General features: G+C 42.0%; 1 protein-coding gene across 1 annotated transcript in view; it reads left to right on the forward strand.

The window, feature by feature from the left end:
• LOC129356737 (ras guanyl-releasing protein 3-like) overlaps positions 1-25982 on the forward strand; it is a 43571-nt gene that overhangs the window by 2266 nt on the left and 15323 nt on the right. Inside the window, exons 2-15 of the mRNA XM_055026292.1 lie at positions 8870-9021; positions 9123-9225; positions 9510-9572; positions 9852-9983; positions 17202-17349; positions 18398-18571; positions 19196-19312; positions 19494-19772; positions 20044-20124; positions 20608-20721; positions 20835-20950; positions 23570-23717; positions 24464-24500; positions 24690-24839. Coding sequence (XP_054882267.1) covers positions 8952-9021; positions 9123-9225; positions 9510-9572; positions 9852-9983; positions 17202-17349; positions 18398-18571; positions 19196-19312; positions 19494-19772; positions 20044-20124; positions 20608-20721; positions 20835-20950; positions 23570-23717; positions 24464-24500; positions 24690-24839 — 1732 coding nt within the window. The 5' untranslated portion in view covers positions 8870-8951. The remainder of the gene's footprint in view (positions 1-8869; positions 9022-9122; positions 9226-9509; positions 9573-9851; positions 9984-17201; positions 17350-18397; positions 18572-19195; positions 19313-19493; positions 19773-20043; positions 20125-20607; positions 20722-20834; positions 20951-23569; positions 23718-24463; positions 24501-24689; positions 24840-25982) is intronic.

A 25982-nucleotide genomic window follows, 5' to 3' on the forward strand; every position in this document is an offset into this window, starting at 1 on the left:
TGGTTGCATGAAAGGCCTGATAGAGGAAGCGTACACACTGTACATGTCGTCATTGTGAATATGCCTCACTCTGCCGCACGTTTGGCATGAATTAATAATAGTAGTCTGTCACAATCACGCCTGCTTGTCACTTTTTATCCTGCATCTGTTTTTTTGTTTGATCCAGAGGATGGGTCATCAGAGGTCAGCCTGTTTTTATCTGTAAATGTGAGACACACTGACGTCCCAGTTATACCTCACCCTTTACTGCACCGAATCAACTCAACCCCTCCTCCAATTATGTCCCCATTTCCTGATTTTCCAACCTGCTGAGGCTCAATCTAACTATAAACTAACGAGGCAAATTAAACAGATACGCAAAGAAACAGGCAACATGTTTTTATCTCAGTTCCCATCTGTTTTCTAGAACCTAATCTTTTCAAAGTCAGTTTGATTATTCTTTGAGTTTTTCTCAGTGTGTACATCGTCAGGGTTAAGATGGGGGCAGCCCAGCTGTTTACCTTCAGCATCAATACGATTTAATGCAGGTTGTCCCAAGACTCGCACTGAAGTCCTTCACACCGAAGGGTTTGAGTGAGAAGTGTGTCCTGATTCTCTGGAATGATTTTTCAGAAGATCTTGGTCAACAACAATCTCAGACATTGTGCCTTCAGGCCGTTAGACCATCGACATTAACAGGTGTGGTTCTCCTATCTGAAAAATGTGCCTTTCTTTAGACGAAAATGCTTTTCATGAAACAACAGCCTGGTGAGGACGTCGGTCTGCATTCACCTCTTAAATAACAATCTATGACGTCCAAATGGTTAAAAACTCTGAATTATTCATGCGTTCTGACTCCTCACTCTGGTTCACATGTTCAGGCCAGAGGCCAAAATGATATCTTGTGCCTCTGCATTGAATCATCTCCATTTTCTTGTCTTCCAGCTTATACTTGCGCAACAATAAATCAGCTTACATGTACTTTTTATGACCGAAGCTCATCTTTCACACTGTTGAAAGCCACTGGCCAGAGAATGTCGCTGGGTTCCATCTGGGGACGGTTTTTTTTGTCAACGCCTCGTCTTTTGCAGTTTTTTTCTCGCCTGCAACAAAATCGACTGTGAGCATGTTTGTAAATATATTCAAGTAAAGGTTCAACCAGACAATGTATCCAACTAGAAAATGGTTTTGTAGGACTGACACTCATTTACACCAGGTACTATGAAATTTAGAAATGTAGAAAACTGATCTTGTCTGCAAACGTCATGTTATTTTTCATCTTGGAATCCGCTAGGAAACAAAACAGTAAAAGGATCTAAATCCTAAAATGAAGACGCATCCATTACAAAGAGGCCAACTCCGTGCTGATGTGCTCTTGCTTGGTTAAATGTTGTTCTGCCGCTTTTTAAGCGAGTTGAAGGCACGACAGAGTGGTTCTGTCATAAGGTGAGGTGGGGTGGTGGAGGTGGTGAGGCAGACGCTAGAGACCCAGGTAAGTTGACGGTGGTGTAATTTAATAACAAAATAGTCCACAAAAACTCAGTCAATAAACGGAGTCCGCGGCCAGGCAGCACGGCTGAGCGGAAGCCAGGGCTCACACCGGTAGCAACTGGTCTTACAGGCGGCTAAACAACACAAAACGGCAGACCAAGGCAAAAGTACGACAAACGACAAACAAAGACAAGGACCCGACGAGGAACAAAGGACACAGGAGGGACTAAATACACTGAGGGTAATCAGGGGAACAAGACACACCTGGGAACAATCAAGGGGAAGACAGGACAACGAGGAGAACTCAGGACACAGAAACTCGGAATTAAACACAGAAAAACACAGAACCTGACAGTACCCCCCCCCCCCCTTAAAGGGCGGCTACCAGACGCCCAAAAACAAAATCCAAAAACCAGGGTGGGCGGAGGGGCGACGGAAGGAGGGCCAGAGTCCAGAAAACAAAAAACTACCCACAAAAGGTGGGCGGAAACACAAGGAGGGGCCAAGAGTCCAAAACTAAACAGAAAGAGGGCAGAGGCGTCGAGGGGGGTCCGGAGGGCGTCCTCGGCGCCCGCGGCAGACCCCACGGGGGAGGTCCGGAGGGCGTCCTCGGCGCCCGCGGCAGACCCCACGGGGGAGGTCCGGAGGGCGTCCTCGGCGCCCGCGGCAGACCCCACGGGGGAGGTCCGGAGGGCGTCCTCGGCGCCAAGGAGCACTAGGGGACTCGGGAGGAGCACTAGGGGACTCGGGAGGAGCACTAGGGGACTCGGGAGGAGCACTAGGGGACTCGGGAGGAGCACTAGGGGACTCGGGAGGAGCACTAGGGGACTCGGGAGGAGCACTAGGGGACTCGGGAGGAGCACTAGGGGACACTGGAGGAGCACTAGGGGATCTCGGAAGGAGCAGAGTCCACGGAGGCCGGAGCGGAATCCGGCGGAGCAGGAGCAGGAGCAGGAGCCGGAATCCGGCGGAGCAGGAGCAGGAGCAGGAGCCGGAGCGGAATCCGGCGGAGCAGGAGCAGGAGCAGGAGCCGGAGCGGAATCCGGCGGAGCAGGAGCAGGAGCCGGAGCGGAATCCGGCGGAGCAGGAGCAGGAGCAGGAGCCGGAGCGGAATCCGGCGGAGCAGGAGCAGGAGCAGGAGCCGGAGCGGAATCCGGCGGAGCAGGAGCAGGAGCAGGAGCCGGAGCGGAATCCGGCGGAGCAGGAGCAGGAGCAGGAGCCGGAGCGGAATCCGGCGGAGCAGGAGCAGGCAGGAGCCGGAGCGGAATCCGGCGGAGCAGGAGCAGGAGCCGGAGCGGAATCCGGCGGAGCAGGAGCAGGAGCCGGAGCGAAATCCGGCGGAGCAGGAGCCGGAGCGGAATCCGGCGGAGCAGGAGCAGGAGCGGAATCCGGCGGAGCAGGAGCAGGAGCCGGAGCGGAATCCGGCGGAGCAGGAGCCGGAGCGAAATCCGGCGGAGCAGGAGCAGGAGCCGAGGCTGGAGCTGGGGCTGGGCTGGCGGAGCAGATGTCTGGCCTGGGAGGCAGAGGTTTAGCATCCCAGGCCGCAAAGGCTCTCCGGCGTATCTCCTCTACCTCCCGCTGCAGCTCCACCAGCGCGGGGTGCGGGAGACGAGGAACCCAATAGTCCAGTAGCAGGCACAGGCGTATCGCGAACCCTGGCCGTCTCAGGGCGAACGTGGACGTACTCTTTGCCTCCTCATACTCGCGGATAGTACGGAGTAGCTCCTCTAAACCCTCTGGGTCCATGATCTGATTCAGCGAGCCTCACCGTATTTCTGGTCGGGTCCTTCTGTCATGGAGTGTGAGGTGGTGGAGGTGGTGAGGCAGACGCTAGAGACCCAGGTAAGTTGACGGTGGTGTAATTTAATAACAAAATAGTCCACAAAAACTCAGTCAATAAACGGAGTCCGCGGCCAGGCAGCACGGCTGAGCGGAAGCCAGGGCTCACACCGGTAGCAACTGGTCTTACAGGCGGCTAAACAACACAAAACGGCAGACCAAGGCAAAAGTACGACAAACAACGACAACGACAAACAAAGACAAGGACCCGACGAGGAACAAAGGACACAGGAGGGACTAAATACACTGAGGGTAATCAGTGACACACCTGGGAACAATCAAGGGGAAGACAGGACAACGAGGAGAACTCAGGACACAGAAACTCAGAATTAAACACAGAAAAACACAGAACCTGACAGGTTCTAAAAAATGACTGCTTCTGGGTCATGTCTGGAAGAAAACTTTTAGTTTCGGAAAGACGTCTGAGATCTAAAACTAATGCCACACTATTTGTGTGGTTAATGAAATTACTTTGGTTTTGCGTTTGTTTGGGGCATCTGTAATTTTCTGTTAAAGAAGAGTTTAAAGAACATCTCGCTGCTGGAGGAGGAATAGATTGGACAGTCATCAGCGTAAGACTGGAATCCCATGTTTCTTAAAACTTTCAGAAGGTACAAAGAGAAAAGGAGTGACCCAAGAATAAAGCCTTGTGGAATCCCCCAAACCCCCTATTATCCATCCGGCTGAGTGTATGATGATTTTTTTTTACAAAAACGAGTGAGGCTTCTGATATGAGCGACATATGCAACTGCCCAGGGTGACATCTTGTTGGGGGTGGCCCTTCCCTCTGTTGTCAAATCCCCCCACCCAGAGGATCTGGATTTCAACAGTACCTAACTGAAGCACGTCCAAAATAATTGCTGCACACTTTTATGTGTGTAACAAAATTGCCGTAATTTTCTATTATTTATGATAGATTTTACACCTTATTTTAAATACTTGGAGGAAAGTATTGATAAACGCTCCCCTCACGTCAGACACAAACTGAATGACAAGTGACACAGACATGCTCCCTGAAAATGTAATTAAACTGTGTGGATGTTTCATAAAGAGTCATAACGTAATCTATCAACAGTTTTTCACGTTAGAAAGGTGGTTCACCCTGGGCACTCAAAAGGCGAGGAGCGCCGCTGGGAGGATCATGTAATGGAAACGTTGGCCCAGTGAGGCGACTGTCAGCAATAGCAAAATGTATCCTTGAGATCATCCTGTGACACAACTTAAGATCTGGTACTAAAGGTTGCGTCTCGAAGCAAAAATGATAAAACTCTGAGGGCACAGAGGAAACAACAGCTCACGCTTCGATCCATCCTGTCTTCCTAAATCCTACATTTCGGATTAAATCACATACTTGGTCCAGCACAACGAGTTAAAGTGTCTGATATTGTGAGAAAGCCAAATTCGCTCTCTTTCCGTGGCTCTCTTTGTGTGTGTGTGTGCAAGCGCACCCAAGATCACATGGAAAACTGCTGCTGCTCTAGGCTGCTGTGTTTACCAACAAGAGGAGGAGGTGGAGGAGGTGGAGGAGGAGGTCATACAGTGGAGTGGCTCCACCATGGGAGGCTCTTTGTGCTCGTCAGCCAGCAGCAGCCTGCAGCATGCAGCAGTGCTGGACGTATCACTAACAGCACCGATCCTCAGCCTGGACGTCTGCGTAAGCGTGACGGTCTAACAGGTAAGACTCGACTCTGAAGCTTGAAATGATGACGGTTGATCTGTCCTTTGATGCCTCCACAGAGTTTAGTGGAAGTTTTAAGATGATTTGACTTTAAGCTTCTGCTTGTAGCTTCACAGTTGGGTGCAAGCATCGGAACATCATGTTGATAGAACAGAAGAAAGGACGGGAGTTTATTTGTGTGAACCTGAGGACCAGTAATAAGAGATGTTTATTTCCTGTTTGCCGCGGGGCATTAAGTGATGCCGCTGAGCCTCGGGGAGACACACGGTGACCCTCCATCGGGGCAGAAACAGACCCAAGTTGTGTCGCCACATCATGCTGCCGAACTGTGAACTCAGAGGCAGGAGTCAGCAACAACACACAATATGAAACGCATGAATGTTGGAAACAGTTGCGCGGAGTGTGTGATGTTGGCAACAGAGGAAATGAAAGAGAATGCTGTTAAAACAGCCTCTCTGTTGACTGAGTCTGTGTCACACTGTTCCACCACACAGAGCTGCTCATTTATTCTAATCGCTGCGTTAGACAATATGTATATTTGAGGCTGGATTCATTTTTAACTCAAGTTAACATTTCACTGAAGAAAGTCACTTCCAATGCTTTTGAAAGTCTAGATCCGGTAAGAGGCCAGCGCTGGTCTGAATGGACGGCTCGTGTGTCTGGACTGTTTTCCTCTCATCCACTTCAAGCACAGATTGAAGAGCCCTACTTTAATGATCAGCTATAAAAAGGAGCACCCAGTAAACATGTTTTTGCAAATCCAAATAGATCCCAAAGAATACAAAGATGAATCATGGCCAACATGTAGCTCCAGTACACAACCTATGTCATCTCAAGGCTCTGCAGGACACAATTAGGTCCAATTTATTGCCACGCTGAAGCCAAAAGTTCACATAAAATAGAAAATGAAACACAATAAAAAGGATGTGCCTTTTAATTCGATGTGCGTATTCTGTCCAGTGGGGACCAGTAAATCCACCAAGGACTGGTTAAGAAGGGTGATGTTAGTGGTTTTGAGGCAACTCTATTTTTCGGCGATGAATCAAATAGTAACATGTCTGGTACGTCTGAAGAGATATAAAACATAAGCGAATGTCTAATAAAGGAAGCTAAAAGACTTTATAGCATATAGACACAATGGGTTTCATTGATATATAGACAATAAATCAATCTCAGAAATGACTTGATTCAATGGCTATGTCAAGAAAATACCCAATGGAATATGAAAGATAACAGTTTGGCAGACAGAAAATATTGTTTAATCTTCAAGATGCAAACAGCGGATAATCAACTACTGGATCTTAGTTGATCCAGCAGATCCTGTTTCAGGTGTTTCAGGTTTTTTAGTCTTTCCTTACGTGTTTCCCTGCAGCTTGGGCCACGTTGTGTTGCCACCTTAAGATCTAGTGAGGTGGTTCTGGTCGCCTTACTGTGTTGGAACAGATTCTCATTCCTCCCTACATGAGAGGGAATATTGCTCCTGTTGAATAGCTTAGACTAATTATAGATTAACATAGATTGATGTATTTGTAGATTATATGTGACATATTTATAAATTAACAATTAACGTATTTGCATGTGTATGCTTATTTTATTCATTAGTGTATATTCAGTCATGTTTAAATTACTTACATCTATCTATCTATCTATCTATCTATCTATCTATCTATCTATCTATCTATCTATCTATCTATCTATCTATCTATCTATCTATCTATCTATCTATCTATGATAGAGACAATATATATATGTCTCTATAAATTTTATAGACAGAAATAACCTGATTGGTGTTTTCATCGATGCTGCTGCATCCTTCAACAACTCAAAATATGGATGCTTTTAAGTGCACACCTTTGAGATTTGAAATTGAATGGATTAATTCATTCAACACATTCATTTGAATATAAAAATGGTGGATAAGCTTATCAGATTGTGCAGTTATTACATTGAGGACCTTCTAGGTTTTCCCTTCCATCACTCTATCTGGTTATTTTCACAGAATAAGTGACAAAGCTCTCTGGTTTCCCAGTGCACTTTGTTTATTAACCGCTGCATGTAAAGCACCATCTGCTGGGACATGGTTTAAAACAACAGGGTTTCAGTCAGAATGAGAACAATGAGTCTCTTGCCGTGTGTTTTGTCGTATTGGGGTTTGAACATGAGGGAAGGACGGGTGCTGTGTTTTTAGAAAGTGTCTGTGTAACCGCTTTTGTTCAGTCATGTCACTGTTGAGTCACATCACCGTGTTGTTTGATATGTCAAAGGACCATTCGGGGATTAAAGTTCAACATTTATAGTGCCTCCCAAGTGTTTGAATAAGTGTTATTTAAACTAGATTGTGCATTTCTCTAAATGGCAGTAGCTGTGATCAATACTTTCAATGCATATTTTTGAAGCATTGCGTTGGAAAACATTGATGTAAATAGCAAAAATTTTAATAAAAAAAATCTTTGTGGATTTTGTGAAAACGTTTTTGTACTCACGTCAGGTGTTTTTTCACGTTTCCAAAAGGTGAGATGGAAACACATTTGCCTAATAAGACCAAAAATTGACACACTGTTCCATCCACCGGTGGGTCTGTGCCGACCAGAGGCATGACCCTTAGAAAAAACACCAAAGTCCAAACATCCAGGCAGGAGGGAAGGCCGGCGAGAGGCAGCACAGGATGAGATGGGAGTTTTTCTTGTTTAGTGGCTTTTCAAAAGTTAGAGCAAAATTCTTATGAGAATTGGATGGAAACACGGGTAAAGATGATTTAACACCTTCAAGATGTTAAAGATTAAAAATATGCACATTTTGTGGAAACAAACCACAGACATCTGAAAATCCAAAGACACCAGCAACAACTGAACTCCTGACAGAACAATCAGGACATTGTTACAAAAAAAATGAAACTAGTTATGATAATACTAGTTTCATCATAACTAGTAGTTATCCAATCACACTTTCACACAAATAGGCTGACCAATCTAGATAGGCTTATGGTTGCTAGGTGACCAGACATACACTGTGGTATGGACAGGAATATTAACCAATTTCATATCTGCTCTCTTCCGCTTTTTGTGTTAAATAAATCGAAGAGACGGTTCGTGCTGCTCTTAGCATGCTGTCCAGGGCCACACAAATTCAGTCCAGAAATGAACTACATTCACATTTAAGCTCATGCAGCCAAGTCCATTCCATTATAAGCCATTATAACATTAGGTCAGAGGCAGCAGAGTGTAAAGGAAAAACCTGTTCGGAGATAAACTCCCTTCTAAAAGGAGGAAATGTTCAGCAGAGCCTAGCTAGGCATTAGCAGAAGGGCCTCTACTGGGCCGGGACAGAGAGACGGCAGCAAACACAGAGGGCTGGGTCAGGTGTGTACTTTCCACCACAGGAAAGACAGACAGGACACAGGCTAGAAACATCAACGCATGCAGCTAAATAACAGGGTGTAAAGACAGCAGAGTGATGAAAGTGGTCAGCATGTTGTCGAGAACAGTGGCGCCCAAAGTGGGTCCTCGAGGGCCCGGATCCTCGAGGGCCCGGATCCTCGAGGGCCCGGATCCTCGAGGCCTCGAGGGCCCGGATCCTCGAGGGCCCGGATCCTCCGTGTTTCAGTTCTCTCCTGGGTTTAACACACCTGGATCCAATGATGGCTCATTTGAAGGTCTAAGAAGAACATTGACCTGCTGAGGAGGTTATTGCTGCCACCATGGAGGAACCAAAACACGCAGGATACCGGTCCTCGTGGACCGACTCTGGATACCACTGGATTAGAAGCCAGTATTACTGGTTGATGATTCAGTCATTTACCACTAGTCTTGTAGACATTTTCACATGTGTTTCCAAAGAAGTTTTCTGTTGACATGGTGATCCTTGTTTCTCCTCAACCTTTAGGGTTTGCTGTCTATCTGCTGTTGCCAGGAAAGCCCTGAAAGGCAGAGCGAGCTGAACTCTGCGTTCCCACCGCTGCGGCACGATGGGATCCTCCACTCTGGGCAAGGCGGCGTCTCTCGATGCGCTGATAGTTGAATGCGTTCACGCATTCGGTGAGAGACGCACCACATCTTAGCTGACGTTTTGTGATGGGTTGTCATTATTTCATGGTAGTTTACATTTCATGCTATTCTGTGACTTCCTCTCGTCACAGATGATAACGGTGATCTCCATGCCAACCCGCTCCCTCGTACCATGCTGCTAATGCATCGCTGGTATGTTACATCCTCTGAGCTGGCAGGAAAACTACTAATGATATATCCCATCTTCCCGTCTTGCAGAACAAAACTCCTTATGCTTTTTATTTTTCTTCAAATATTAGCACAAGTTATCTTTTATCATGGATGGTTTTCCATACAGCTGCCCAGAAAGAGTTTGTTTTTAGGACCAACACACTGGTGGGCCTCAATGCACATTGACATGTTATATGTAGTTGACATTAGTAAGATTACATTTTGTACCAATGACCAATCTGTGGACCTGCAACCAGTTTCCTTTTAGTTGATCTATTTTTACCATAAAGTCCTTAACCAAAGTCTACGTACCGTGATGGCAAAGAAGACAGCAGCAGGATGACCAGGCTGAAGATTTGCTATTTCATGAGGTAAAGAAATAAACACATTTCAGACTCCTAGGAAACAATGCTGTTCAACACAAAACTGTCTTTAATTACTTCAGTTTAACTCCACCTAATTATGTTTTCACACTTTGTATTTTTAAGACTTAAAGTCTCTCTCAATGTTTTTATAACATTTCTTAATGATTAATGTTTAAATAAGTCAAAGACATCCTGGGTTTTAGATGGATGAGGGCAGGTCCAGCACAGGTTCAGCCGGGCCCTTCCTGCACCCTAACGCCTGGTAATGTGAATATGCACATGTAGGTTCTGGATAGTGACCTTCCCTGCAGAGTTCAACCTGGATTTGGGCCTGATTCGGATCACAGAGGAGTTCAGGGAGGCGGCCGCTCAACTTGGTTGTGAGGACCATTTCAAACTCATCGACATCTCAGCCATGTAAGCCACCACACACACACGCACACACCCACACACACACACCCCCCCCCCCCCACACACACACACACACACACACACGCACACACGCCCACGCACACACACACCACTGTAGAAACTAAAATGATTGATTGTTGCTTCTTGACAACGGATCTCGTTACAGTTGAATTTGTTTTAAATTTTCTATGTATATTTTGGATGAAAGTATGAGGATATGAACAGCAGCTCACTGTTACTAACGCCTCTCTCTAGTCTCTTTTGTTGGACTGTGGGTCTCAGTAGGACAATTGTTATGACTATGATTCTTACCAGATTGATCACACACTGCAAAAAAACTGCATCCGATGCTTCACCCAGGATTTGTTGCGAGTTACCCAATGTAGTTATGTTTGTCATTCTTGCATGAACAGCTGATCAAGTGTTCAGTGGGGCTAAAGTCTGGACTGTTTGCATGACCTCTGATCTTCTTCTCTCATTCATTTTGTGGGCTTGAGTTCAGTCTTAAAGACAACAGATATTATAGTGTCACTAGTTTTTTTATTTCGTCTCCATTTTGACAGAAAGCCTTGTTTTCATAGAAAGGAAAACTCCATCCCACACCATCACACCGCCTCTACCAAAAAACTGTCTTGCCACATTCCCAACATCTGGTGCTAAAACTAGTTTCTTTTCATACTTTGAGGTTAAATGGAGTAATTTGTGTTTTTTGTGTGTTATTTAGGTTTCTGTGTTCTGTTGAGTCTCTGTGTTGGCCCTTCTACCCCTAGAGTGTCCCCAGCTGTCTCTTGTTTCTCCTGACTGTCTCCCTGTGTATTTAAACCCACTTGTGTCCCTTGTTTCTGGTCAGGTCCCCGTCTAATCACGTCTAGTCGGGTCCTTTCCTCCGTCCAGTCTGTGTGTTGTTTTTGAGGTTCACCAGTTGCCACCAGCAACCTGGACTTTTGAAGTTATTTGTGTGCCAATCAACATTAAAACCATAATTTACATCATTGCAACCTGGGTCCGCTGCATTTTGCCTCACCACCTTCATCGCACTTCATAACATTAACATTGTGAATAGGAAGTAGTTTCTTTGCCTGGTAGAAAATAGGTGAACTGAACCTTTTATGAGTTGTGTTTAGAAATGTGTCGTCATTTATGGGGTGATTAACAGACTTTTCAACAATCTAAGTTGTCTTGCCAAGAATAAGATTTCCTTCTCTGTTACATTTATATTTACGATTTCACTATTTTACTGGAATAAAATTCCTATTGAATGAGTAGCTTGGAATTCCCAAATGCAAAGTAGAAAACGGCGCATAGAAATCCAGCTTAAGTTTGAATGTCTGAGGCTTAAAGCTGAGCACATCCTTAAATTCAGTTCTGCTGGAGAAAGAAACGTCACAGTTTTTATGTTTTCTGTCCTGTGAACCCATTAGCACACAATGAATCTCTTCATCAACTGATGTACTTTCTATGTATGTTAAATGCAAAGAATCAGGGCAAGTATATTGAAATTAGAAAATATTATTGTTTTTGCAATGAGAACTGACTATCATTAAGTTAAATGAATAATTATTTTACAAAAACAACATGGTGACTTCAGGTGAAGCAAACTGAGTAGACGGTGTGTCAGAACCTCTAACACCTTAGTATAACAATATCCAGTTCAAAACTCATTAAACGTCATTGTTTCGACTAAATAACTTATCAACAAGAGGAGAAACATGTGGAGCCATTAAAATATTGACAAAGATGCCCAAAGCTCAGGATAAACGTGTTGCTGAAGCTAACGCATGTCTGTATCAAGCTAGTGACATGTGGCTAGCTCAGAAGCTGAGAGACTGGACCAAACATCGACGACCTGAAGATTGTCTAGAAGGGGGATAATGCAAAGCTACAACAGAACATTGACCATCTGGGACATGAGATCAACGGTAAGCTGGACAGTTTTGCCACAGAGGTACAGGGCCTGGCAGAGCGGGTTGACGAGGCGCAACAGAGGAAAACCGCTTCAAGAGCTTCATATAGAATCCAGTTCCAGAAGAAACGACGTCCATGTCAGAAGGCCAAGCGGGAAACTTCACTGCACAGTATATAGGCTCTTTGCACCATTTCATGGATTTCCAAACGGTCCTGAATTAAGAAGACGTTGGCTTGTAAATATTGGTCGCTACCAGTTAAAGCTAATGCTGCACAGCGAAGTTTGCAGCCTTCACTTCACTCAGCAGCTTCTTCAACCTGAAGACGAAGGTATAGGAGCCGTTGTGTGTTATTTCCATTAAATTGCTTCTGTATTCAGCCTGAAAGAGCGAGTATATAGGAACAAGTCAGCAGAGCCGGACAGCCAAGCAACTGATCCGCCTGTACACACTGCTGTAAACAGTCCTATTTCAGCCCTTCACAAGAAGCATGCAAAAGTAATAAAACAAAATAACACAAAAAACATCTCAGAGTTGAACTCTGTGAAGGCTACTGAACTCCACAGAGCCAGATACAAGTGGGACTTCAGAACCGATCGGATTCACATCAAAATACAAAACAATAATAAAGCGTCGACCATCAATTACAACAGAAATATTAACACGAAGCTGAGAATCTACAGCTCAGAGGGTCAAATGAAGCATTTCTAGACTTTTCCACATCACCTGATTTACACGTCAAAGCCTGGGCATGATGGGAAATGTAGTTCTGGGAAGTCCAGCAGTTTAAGAGCCTCTGGCCTTAAGCAACACGGCCATATTTTTCTAAAAGTAACTACTTTGAACCTGAACAGTCAGCTGAACTCGAACTCTGACATCAGAACCGCTTTACTGTAAAGCTACGGCTTGTTGTGCTTCTTCAGGCTTCAAGCAAAAAGCCTGAACCGTAAGCTGTTTATTGTCGTTAACAATAAATACACGTAATATACTTGAAAATAAGGTACAAACATCGTCTGTTAGAATGGATGAGAAATGTTTAGATATTTAAATAGCAGATTTTTACAAGAAAACTGTCTGAGAATATTGCTTAGTAGCATAAGCTAAAGCTAATGTTAGCCACAAAGTTTGAAGAAAGTAAAACTCACCTTCGTATCTGTGAATGTATAACGAGGGGAACATCTTAAAACCTTTCTCCGGCTTACTTGTTGGGGCTTCGGTTAGATGTACATTATTAAATTAATTACATTGGAAAAGCCCTGCAGATACCCAGCATAAAGTGCCATTTTCAATAGATCGGAAACGATCGAGCCGCTTTTCCCCGAAGGCGGAAGTTGAGGTGCAAAGAGACGCTGTTGAGAGACCAGCTGCAACTACCGGGACAGTAAACCGGGAGCCGCAGGGCTGACAGCCAGCGGAGAACAAACTGCAGCATTTCCCAAATGGGCAGAACAACGGGACTCAACATTATTTTGACTGCTTCAATATTCAAGATTCAACACCTGCAACAGTAAACACAAATGTACAATAGAAAAACTCTACAACACATTAATAACAGAACAGAACAACAGAACATTGACCATCTGGGACATGAGATCAACGGTAAGCTGGACAGCTTTCTGCAAATAAAATAAAACAAATGATTTGTTCCTTATTTTTTGGGCTGTAACTGAAAATGACCTTATTAGTATTTTGTGTTTCCTCATTTTAAAACGAGTATTTGTTAGCATAAGAATTTATGCTTTTATTTTGAAAGGGTTTGAAACGGAAGAGTGGTGAAGTGTGACGCCAACTTTAGACAATTAACTGACAATTAACTGCTGGTCATCGCGCAGAAAGAGAGAGCGCTCAGGTCGGAGTACAAGGAGGAGCCAAGATGGCGGCTAGCCTTTAGACGTTGTTCGGAACTCTCCTCCAACTTTATTCAACTTTATTCAGCTCCTGCCGGAATAGGTATATTTGTAATGTCTTCAACCTCTACATCAAAACGTAAAACCGAAGGTCATCTTGTACTTACTCCTACGAAGACATCATCTACCAAAAAGGTAAAATGGAACAAGCCACAGCAGAGAACGTGATAGCGGTGCTAAAGCTAGCTATTGAAGAGCAAGGAACAGCTATTGGAAAATCCATTGAGGACTTGAAGTCTACAATTAATTTTCTCTCCGCTGACATACAAGATATTAAAAGCACACTGCACACCACGGTCAGCCGAGTCAGCAAAGCTGAGGAAAAGATTCAAGCATTGGAAACCAAAGTGCTGGAGCTAGCACGCGAGAAAAACGGTGGAATCTGCGGCTCCGCGGCATGCCCGAAGAAGGGTCGGAAGATGTTAGGGTCAAGGTGATGGAGGTATGTCAGAATATAATCCCTGACTACAAAGAGAAGCTTTTGGAAGTGATTGATTCAGTATATCGGCTTGGTAGAAAACACCCTAACAAACCACAGCCCCGAGACATCATCATCCATTTCGCCATGCAGCATTTCCGAATCTTGATCTGGAAAATGGCAAAGAATTCTGACTACTTGAAGCAAAGAAATCTCCTGTTTAAAGAAGATCTTTCTGTGGAAGACCGCGAGAAACGGAACAGGTTGTGGCCAATAATCCAACAGGCACGCAAGGATAAAAAGATCGCATACTTTGTAGGAGGAAGAGCTTTTGTGGACCGCAAGGAAGTTGAATAACTGTTTCGTTGGATCCCATTCAACCCAATTTGGAGGAAAAGTTCTATGTTCCCAGTTAAGTTCAACTAAAACTCAAGACACTTATAGTTTTCTTTGTTCTGTTCTTTTTACTATGTTAAAACTCTTCTCAGTTAATGCTCGAGGACTGAGGGATATCACTAAAAGAAAAGCTTTATTTCTGTTTGCAAAAAATTGTGGTGCTGATTTTTGTTTGCTTCAAGAGACTCACTCCATTGACAGTGACTATAAACTTTGGAAAGCTCAGTGGGGAGAAGACCTATGGATGGCCCATGGAACTCACCGTACAGCAGGTACATTAACATTGAAACACAAATTCAATAGCACCGTCATCTTCACTGAAGCCGACCCTGCTGGACATTACATTCTCACAGTTATCCAATGTGATAATTCTATCTTTCTTATTGGCAACATTTATGGGTATAACAACGCAAAAGAAAATGTCACACTGTTTGAAACTTTGAACTCCAGTATTGATGCACTTGTTAAAAAATTTAATAACATTAAAATAATTTTAGGAGGAGACTTCAACATTACTGTGAATGATGAGGTTGACCGTTGGCCTAGTAGGCAAAGAATAAACTCTCAGATTGTTGACTTTATGAATGAACGAAGCTTAATTGATATTTGGAAGGTAATTAATCCTAACACAAAAAACTTTACATGGAAAAATAAAGCTGGCTCACAACAATCAAGAATTGACTTTTGGCTAATTTCTGATTCCTTACAACTTTCAAATTGCAAAGCTGAGATTATTCAAGCACCTCTTACTGATCACAAAGGCATTTCGTTACAGGTTTGTATTTCCCCTGATAGAACTATTAAAAGGAATCCTGCATATTGGAAGATGAATATATCCCTTCTTAACGACAAATTTATCTGTTTAACAATTAAATACAAAATTGCAGAGCTCATAAAGCTAGCACAATCTGAAAACAATTACGGAAGTTACTGGGAGCTTTTAAAATATGAGTTAAGAAAGATCTTAAGTAAAGCTGGGGCAAATAGAATTAAAAATAGTATAAAGGAGGAAAACGGCTTGGTATCTGAGTTGATTTCATTATCCTCTGCTCCTGAAAATCTAGATGAACAACAGAGAGCCAAGTTACAAACCCTTCAGCTTAAACTGGATCAAATTTATATTAAAAAAGAAAAAGGAGCATTTATATGTTCACGAGCCAAATGGTTAGAGGAAGCGGAACAAAATTCTAGTTATTTCTTTAAACTTGAAAAACAAAGACAATCAAAAAATGGTATTACCAAACTTAACTCAAATGGCACAATTATTGATGACCCCAAAACAATTGCAAATATATGTGAAACGTTTTACAAATCATTATAGGAGTCTAGACATTCGCCTGAGGAACACAATTCTTTCTTTAACTCCTTAAGTGGCACAGGAATAATTGGTGACCAAAACAAAATATTATGTGATTCTCCAATCACACTTGATGAAATTAAAGAAGCTATTAATAGTCTTAAATAAATCCCCTGGCACAGATGGACTTGCATCAGAACTTTACAAGATGTTCTCAGAAATGGTTTCAGATAACAGCTTTATTTTATTCTTAGATTTTCAAAAAGCATTTGACTCAATAGAACATGAATTTATCTTCAAAGCCCTCAGTCTATTTGGTTTTGGAGAGAATTTTCAAAAATCAATCCGCACTCTATATACTTATGGAAATAGCTCAATAAAATTACCCAATGGAACAACAAATAGATTTCAAATAGAACGTGGGATTCGTCAAGGATGTCCTGTATCACCCTTTTTGTTTCCAATAATAGTTTGTTTGGAAAAGAGTATATTATAAACTTTCTTATTCTGCTGGCTAAATTTCATATGCATGCTTGTAAATTTGCTAAAAAAACCCAACCTCACTCTTTTTAGAGCTTATTTAAGATGTTTTTTGGACTCTGTGAAAATGTGCACCAACGCTAAAGCTATAAAACTTCTAACTTTAAGTGAAGAGTTAAATCTGTAAATTGTTAACCTAGTACCTCGAGCATTCTATTGTCTGTGTCTGTATATTCATTATTCTGTATTCTGTATATTCTTCTTTGTAAATAAAGTTTGTTTAAAAAAAAAAAAAAGGTCGGAGTAAAACTAATTAAGGAGTGGTTCAGATTAGAGTGTAGACTGTCAGTTGGTTGGCGCTTGGTTGATGGGGAACAAGGTGAGAGTTTTTTAATATGTAAATATATGTTTAGTTTTACTGTAAAATGTAATTTGCTTTGGGTGTGACGGTTGTATTTTTTCATTAGATGGCACGAATATTCGTTAATTAACCCTTAATAGTTAATATGTTGCGCTTTATTTCATGACAGAAGGTTTAATTGCAGAATGTAAGAAAAATGATTTATATGTTAAAGTACAATATGAAAACAACACTGTTTGAGTTTTTAATGTATTTAATTTGTATGTTTTGTAGCTCTTACGGTGTGTTCACAATAAAAAGGCATTCAATAAAACATTGTGAACCATCAATTTGAGAGATCATCCATTCAACCGGGACGCTACAGTAACCATCGTCTTAAATACCCCTAAACCAGAACCTTCCTGCTGATTGGACTGAGTCCAGACTGCCAGCTCACTGTTTCTGACCTGATCTCCTTACAGCCCATCATATGATTGGATGCGGAAGCTGACCCAGAGGAAGAAACAAGCCAAGAAAGGGAAAGCATCACTGCTGTTTGACCACTTGGAGCCTGTGGAGCTGGCAGAGCATCTCACCTTCCTGGAGTTCAAGTCCATCCGGAGGATATCGGTGGGTGAATCCTCTGAAACTCATAGCGGATGCACAGAAATTTCTTCCAGTAAATCATCCAAAAGTTATTTCAGTAACTCGGTTCACTCAGTAAAAAAAATCCCACACAAGCCTTAATTTTCTGATGATTGATTTTCTGATAACAGCTAATAAAAACATGACATTTATGATTAGAATGTTAAATGAGACCAATAAAAGAAAAATTTTAATACATTTTAATGTGGGCTTAATGGCAAATGTGTTCAACGTTATTTTCAAGAAAATAACTTCAGTCTACAGACAGATGAGCCTCATCAGAACTCATCATTCATAGAAAGTTTCTGTATTTGGGAAAATGTTATCAGCTGTGATGGTAGAAGCCAACCATAGTGCAAAATAAACCTTGTATGAAGAGGACTTTGGTCAACATGAGCAACGTCATGGGAAGTTGCTCACCTGTCACAAAGGCTGGCTGATCTTATGGAAAACTGCTCATTTTCCCAGACCTGACTGATTACAAATCATATCCACAATAATGGAAATATCTGGATTTAGTGTATTCAAAGTGAGAAAACGGAGACAATCTAGAATGACGCTGGAGTGTTTTCAGTTGAAATGTAACAGTGATGAGAGAAGCCTGCTGCTTGTCAGAGTAATCCACTTTTTAAGTGAACAGAACTGAACTTACACGCCTGCACAGGAAGTCGGGACATTCCAGATCACATATAAAACTTTTTCCAAATATAGAATTGTAATTAAAAAATGACAATCAAATCCTCTCACATTTCTTTGATGTTGCTACATCAAAGAAATGCTGTTGTCTAAAATTCAAGGAAATAAATTACCTTTTTTTTTTTTACCCATAAATTTTTTGTGCTTCCTAAATTTTCAGCTGAATCCTGTTTTTTTTTTTTTTTTATCTTCCTGCATAAAATTTTACAGTAAGCAGCTGGTTGTCATTTAACTGACTGTAACATTAAAATCCAAATAGAGCTAAACTACATTGCATAGCCTCTATGAAAATGATTCGTACAAATGAGTCTTGGCAAAAATTCTCATTCGTCTGCAGTTCACCGACTATCAGAGCTACGTGATCCATGGTTGTCTTGTGGAAAATCCAACTCTGGAGCGCTCCATCGCTCTCTTCAACGGCATCTCACAGTGGGTCCAGCTGATGGTGCTCAGCAAACTCACACCTCAGACCCGAGCTGAGGTCATCGCCAAATACATCCACGTGGCTCAGGTAACTCCTACAACAGGCTGTTCACAAAGATGAACTGCATTTAACACCCGTTTCAAAAACAAGAAGGAATAGCTGATTTTCTGTCTGTTTATTCAAAACTTTGCAATATAAACAGAGGAAGGTTATATCCAGAGACGCAAGAATAAAAACACGTTTGAAGTAGCAACTAACTACTGCATAATGTGGTGATGATTTCTGATAACATGATTATATTATTTAGCACATTTTATGGAAGCAAGAAACTGACACTTTTGGCATTTTTCATAATTTCATTTATTGAACTGTCTTGAAAAGAGCCCAGTGGGTATTAGATCATGTTTAATGAAAGGGAAACTATTTACAAACTGTACCTGAATGCACCATGAAACTTGTGCACTTAATAAGGTTCTTCTGTCACTAAAATAAACCAGCTGTCACTGATAAACATTTCCAGCCAATTTGGTTGATGGTGATAAATATTTTAAAACAACCAACAGAATCTCTGCCACACCAAGTTAACATGAGACTTTGGGCTAAGAGAAGCAGATGAGCAGGATCATCTTTTTCAGAGTTTTATTACAGACCATGGCACTGGCTGATCTCTGATGAACAATGTTCATCTTACCACTCCCCTCTGTTTCTCAGAAACTGCTGCATCTTCAGAACTTCAACACTCTGATGGCGGTGGTGGGAGGCCTGAGCCACAGCTCCATTTCTCGACTAAAAGAAACCCAGGCCTACCTGGCGCCAGAAGTTCTGAAGGTACTGAACACGGGCCATGCTGTGCTATTCCTCACACCGATGTCTTCACTTACATTAACAAAAGAAAATTTGAGCCCCGTCTGCAACTGGTCTATCTTTTTACCCATCTATATCACATGATCTGCCAGAAACGACTGTGACTTATTCATTACATGATACTGTTTTCCTATTGCTGTCCCAGATTTGGAGCGAGATGACAGAGCTGGTCTCTTCCAACAACAACTACTCCAACTACAGAAAGGCCTTCAATGACTGCAGAGGGTTCAAAATCCCCATCCTGGGCGTTCACCTGAAGGATCTGATCGCGGTGCACGTCGTCTTTCCTGACTGGGTCGGTGACGGCACCATGGTGAACCTGGTGAAGATGCATCAGCTGTACATGACGTTCAATGAGCTGGTGTCACTACAGAGTGTGGTATCCCAAGTGGAGCCCAACATGGACCTCATTTACCTTCTGACGGTGAGGGCAGCTCTTTGCTTCAGACCTCTTAATTTTATATAGCACATAGAGAACATAGGTTTCACAGTAAGCTTCATCCGAGATGATTGACTTTAGAAATGGAATCTAACACCAGAAATGATAGTTGGTCTCAGTTCAAAGTTGCCTCAAAAAGCATCATGATGTTCTTATATCTACCAGCTCTGTCTGTAATTCATTAAGCCTCCGTGTTGGGGTTTGGCCATCATTGTGATTGTTTTATGACTTTTACCTGAACGCTCATATTTTTCAGCTTTCTCTTGACCTTTATTACACAGAAGATGAGATTTATGAGCTGTCGTTGCTAAGGGAACCACGTAACCCAAAATCGCAGGTAAAGTTCTATTCAAGCTACGATTCTGCATGAAACACACCACATGCTGGTAAAAGTCTGGCTGTTATGGTGGGATGAGGCCAGTTTAGTGGGGCTCAAGTCTCAGTGAGCAGCTGCCAAAGAAGGTTTTATATCCATATTCATATTTAAACAGTTGTTCTGATTATCTCTGGTCTATTGTCAACATGCATGTTCAGTCTGCGAATTTCCTCATATTTAGGTTATTGGCAACGTTTAAATTTTACCAATATGTTTTATAACTAAGTGATATGAGCATTTTGGAGCACTAGAGAACTCGAGTCTTATAGAAAACATCAGAAAGGAGTTATAGATTAGTGGTTGTAAAACTCCAAGTCCTCAAGGACGAGCCACCTGACACTTGGAATTATAACCAAAGATAAATTGTCAAAATATAGGTGGAACATAAACTTATATTTTAAATATTATGAGATGAATGAAATTATACTGACTCTGTATCCTCAGCCTATATCTCCAACTACTCCCAACAAACCTTTGGCCCCACTGGACTGGGCCTCTGGGGTGACCACCAAACCAGATCCTTCTGTGGTCAGTAAGCACATTCGCAAACTAGTAGAAGTGAGTAAACCTTCCCATTTTTAATAATGCCTTCAAACAAAGCAAAGATAATTGATATTGCATGATGCTACATAATGTCATATGATATTAATTACTTGTTTTCCTTCTAACAGTCTGTTTTCAGAAATTATGACTATGACCACGATGGCTATATATCACAAGAAGACTTTGAGAGTATTGCAGCTAATTTCCCATTTCTGGACTCATTCTGCGTTTTGGATAAAGATCAGTGAGTGTGAAAAATAACTGACGCATCTGTTGCTGTCATAGCAAATCAATTTAACTAATTTATGAACCATTTGGTGGATTGTGGAAAACGTGTGGCGATTGGTCTATGCTTTTCTTACAGTCTGCAGTAATGCTCAAGGAAGATGGAAGGTTTGCTTTTTAAAAATGAATTGATGATTGGGATTTCATCCCCTCAGTTGCATTTCCTCATCACCAAACTCAAAGTAATGTTGATTTTGTGGGATTAAACAATTTGTCTGAGACATTCTTCTTTGAGAAAATGGCAAATTTGATGTGTGTTTGCAATCATTTACTAACTGGTAAACTCAGCTGGATTGAAGTTTTATTCATCAGACACAAAGTGACACTTCAACTAGAAACTAGACAGAATGAGAACAGCCCAGAAATCACAAAGGCACAACCCAATGTACGCACTTTTTATCTAAAAAATTTTTATACTGTGGGAGGAAGCCGGAGTACCCGGAGAGAACCCACTCATGCTCATGGAGATCAAGAGGTCTTGGGTTTGAACCCAGGCCAGGATTCAAACCCAAGACCTCTGTTTCGCAAGTTTTTTCACTTTTCATCAAAATGAAAAGTGAAAAAACAAGATGCTACATACTTAAAATCAGGCAGTCAAGATAATCGACAACATGCCTTCTTACTTCTCTTCACTGCCTTCTTATCATCCCAAATTTCCACAGGTGGTGGGGGAGGTAGAGGTGAAAACCTCCTAATCTTCAAAGCTTCCCCAGCCGGGGAAGTTTGTTTTGGAAGAAAACTAAAAGAATCTTTTGGAGTCCAATCTTCTAGGGCTTTTTGATGGAGGAGAAGCTTTCTGCTCTTTAGGCTTCTCTTTGTTTACATCTTCCACATCGATGTCTTTTACGTCCTCCTTTGTTGAAGATGTCGGCTCTTCCGGCTTTTCTTTGTTTAGTTCAGAGACTCCTGGCTGAGGAGTCTCTTCCACGCCGATGTCTTTTACGTCCTCTTTTGTTGCAGACGTCGGCTCTTCCGGCTTTTCCTTGTTTAGTTCAGAGACTCCTGGCTGAGGAGTCTCTTCCACGCCGATGTCTTTTACGTCCTCTTTTGTTGCAGACGTCGGCTCTTCCGGCTTTTCCTTGTTTAGTTCAGAGACTCCTGGCTGAGGAGTCTCTTCCACGCCGATGTCTTTTACGTCCTCTTTTGTTGCAGACGTCGGCTCTTCCGGCTTTCCTTGTTAGTTCAGAGACTCCTAGCTGAGGAGTCTCTTCCACACTGTTGATTTTGCTTCATCTTTGGTTGAAGCGACGCAAACTTCTCCAGCCGGAGAAGTTTGCGTCGCAGGTGGTGAAGGCCTGAAAAGATAGGCATCTATCACATCATAATCATCCATCCTTTGTGCAGAGGGAAGATTATCCTCTGAGCAATCCTCTCCAGCCGGAGAAGGATTGAAGAGAAAAGCGTTAAAATCATCCGGCCACTCTTCCTGGTAGGGAAGTCTATCCTCGTCACTCTCTTCTCCAGCCGGAGAAGGATTGAAGAGGAAGGAATCAAAGACATCCAGGTCCTCATCCTTAGATGGCATTCCAAATTGTAGGTTTGGCAGGATAACATTCAATGTTTTCCTGATGGCTGTGCTGGCCAAATAACCAAGCCCAAAAGACACAGGAAAGAAAAATGTCGTTCCAATCGCTTTCAGATCCAAAGACATGGCTAAACAGAATTGCAACTGAAAACTGAGGTTTTGAGATGCAAGTTTTTATAGCCTCAGAGGTTCTTAGATCTATGACATAGAAATATGTCATAGATCTAAGTCATTGATGAGGTCATAGCTACAATGAGCTCACTGTAGTTCTGGACAATGTCTTGCTGATCGTTGCTATAGCAACAGTCAGATCAGTTCTGCATGATTGAAACTATTAACCCTTTGCAACTGCTTGACTTCATCATTGGAGGCGCCATGACGGACGTCGGCAGTGAAGGATGGGAGAACTGAACAGAGTGACTTCAGTTATTTATCCAAGTTGTTTTTACCAGTTTCTTGGTGGCTTCTTCTTGTTGGAGTGGAGATAACTTGTCTGTGAACGTAACAAACCTGATTGGGGATCATAGACGGTGATATTTACAAAAGTTGGAAATTGCTAGCTTCCAAAACCGACCCATACTTCCTCCATCCTGATGTGTTCATCAAATTATTGATTTGTCCTGAATTCACACCAATTTATTTATATCACTATGTCATAAATAGAGTTTCCCCTTACACTGGAGCAACATTAAAAACAATCAAAAAATCACCAGAGAGGAGCATTTGAAAGGCCAAAAGGTTATTTTATGCAATTGCTTGGCTGCTAGATTGTGGGATGTGTTGCCTCTATTTTTATGCTGCTTAGATTGTATTGATTCCTGCATTTTCTTTCAGTATAAAACAAAAATCATACAACTCTGCATTGATCTAAAGAAGCAAAAGGAAGCAAGCGGAAAAAAAGACTCCCTGTCCCCAAAACAATGAATATTTATCAATTTAAAAGCCAAACACATTTGCATCACTGCCATAAACTTTGTCCATGACTAAAAGATTTCCAGCTGAGCTGATGCTCCTGTTTCCTCCTCCTCATCTTCCTCTGCATGTCTTCCTCAGAGACGGATTGATCAGCAAGGATGAGATGGTGGCGTATTTCCTCCGGGCCAACCCTCTGCTCCAGTGTAAGATGGGACCAGGATTCATTCACAACTTTCAGGAGATGACCTATCTGAAGCCAACCTTCTGTGAACATTGTGCTGGATTTGTATGTATTTCAACACAAGTGAATTATGTTTATTGAAACCAAACATGCTGAATGTGTTCAAACATAATGTCATCTTTTACTTTGGAAATAAATTACAGAAAACCGGGTTAAAAATGAACAGCTTGTAAAAATGTAAGAAAGGTGGAGCAGGCGATGACAGGTAGGTTCTTTCTAAGTCCAGATCCTAGCTGTGTTTGTTCACACATGTTGCTTGAAGGGAAGTGTGAACCACCAGAAGGCAGAAGCAGGACCTCTGGCGTCCAGCAGGTGGCAGACTGAATTACATGCACACAATAATCACTGCAGTTCTGCTCATCAGTGATTCTGTAAAAAGGGCAAAAACTGTGGAGATGAAAGCTGATCATCTTATCAACCGGGTCTGAGGATGGATGGATGGAATCGTCACATTATGACAAAAGTTTGACATATTTGTGAGTTCTCTGGATCCTACATTAGAGAGGTTTTCATTTTCTCCATAAATGACCAAGAGAAATGTTAAAGTCAAATGAGAAATGTAGCTGCAGATTAGAATTTGGGAGTACTACACTTTGTGTAAGAAATTAGATGTTTCTTCTGGGCCCCCTGGTGGCCTGTTGGTCCTAAGCAGCTTGCCAGTCCACTTGTGTTTTCTGACACCTGTTCTGGACTCCCAGAGGTTGGCATGAAGCCCAGTAGACTGCTGTGATTGTGTCTGTTTTCTCTCCATTATGTAACATTTCCATCTTTTTCTTCTTCCGTGTGTGCAGCTCTGGGGAATCATCAAGCAGGGATACAAGTGCAAAGGTGCGTCTGCTGCTTTATTCTAAGAGTGACTGTCATGGATATGAATTCACTTTTTTACATTTCCTCTTTTTTTTGACACCAAATTTATTAGCAGTAGCTATAATTATTATTCTCTATATATTATTTTTTATTGATGCTGCTTGAATACTGCAGGGATGATTTCAGCCAGGAAATGTGTTTGCCTTGCAGACTGTGGTGTTAACTGTCATAAACAATGTCGGGAACTGCTGGTTCTGGCCTGCAGGAAGCTGATTGGCTCAGGCTCTGTAAGCAGCGGCTCTCCAGCCAGGCTGACCCACAGCTCTCTGCCCAACAGCCCAACGCTGCCCACCTGTAAAGGTTGTTTTCAGATACTGTTACTCATAAGCAATAATCTGGTGTTATCAAGATTGGACTGAATGTTGTCATGAGTTCGCCTTTTCATAAGAGTAAATAAATGTAAGTCTGTAGTGGTGTAGTCCATTGTCCTTCATTTTGCCAGATCGGCCGATATTTGCATGTGAAGCCAATATTATCTACCGATCTGATCAATGAAGGTCTAAAAATCAGCCACTGTCCTCTTTTGCTCTGCCATGAGAGGTTTGACTGTCAGCCCCGCCCACCAGGTCACGTCTGCATGTTTGCGTTCACCAATAATCAGCCCCACACCCCACTTTGCTGCCGACTCAACAACTTCTTACTATATTCATTAACATTTCAGATAAAATTAAAAAAATAAATAATTAAATCAGTATCAGAATTGGCAGGTCAGGATTTTTAAATATTGTAATCAGCAGTCAGCGTGAAAACTGCAATGGGTCACTCCTCGTCCTTAGAAACAGCTTATTGTATTCAGTGTTAAGTTCCTGAATACTGAGGTGCTGGACTTTAGTTCAGTAGAAATATTAACAGTGTGGCAAAACCATCTCTCTGTTACTCAGAGTTATTTTTGTTCAGTTTGTGTTCAAATTTAATGTGCAACTAGAAAATCTATTTCTCTTTGTAAATCTGAAATATTATCTACTTGTTATCATTTGCATGATAAAAGTACATTTTCTTTTACATGTGGAGCATTTCAAATAGTTATTTATTGCCTTTCAAAAACCCATCAATAGTTGTTTGATGTTTTAAATATGGCTGACAATCAATTAAAATATTGAAACAGGATTAATCAGTAACCTGCCATTTTGAGATCATTTCAAAACAAATAATGTACCTCAGCAGAATGTTTTTTATGTTTATGATATTCTTAGCATTGCTGTGTATAAATATGCTTATTTCATTCAAAAGTATTTTATTATAATTGCAACAATACCAAACATGATGAATATTGTTGCCAGAGATACTAGGAAAGAAAACAACGTGCAAAGAATGAAATGTAACACAGAACATTACATTTAAAGTGTTGCTAAAGTTAGACATATCGAACAGATCACAGTTCCATTCATTTAAATGAAGTGGACTCACATCTTAAGCTGTGCAGGTTTGGAAAGCGTCTCTGTT

Source organism: Poeciliopsis prolifica, unplaced genomic scaffold (assembly GCF_027474105.1).
Source record: "Poeciliopsis prolifica strain line A6 unplaced genomic scaffold, Auburn_PproV2 SCAFFOLD189, whole genome shotgun sequence".
Classification (NCBI taxonomy): Eukaryota; Metazoa; Chordata; class Actinopteri; order Cyprinodontiformes; family Poeciliidae; genus Poeciliopsis; species Poeciliopsis prolifica.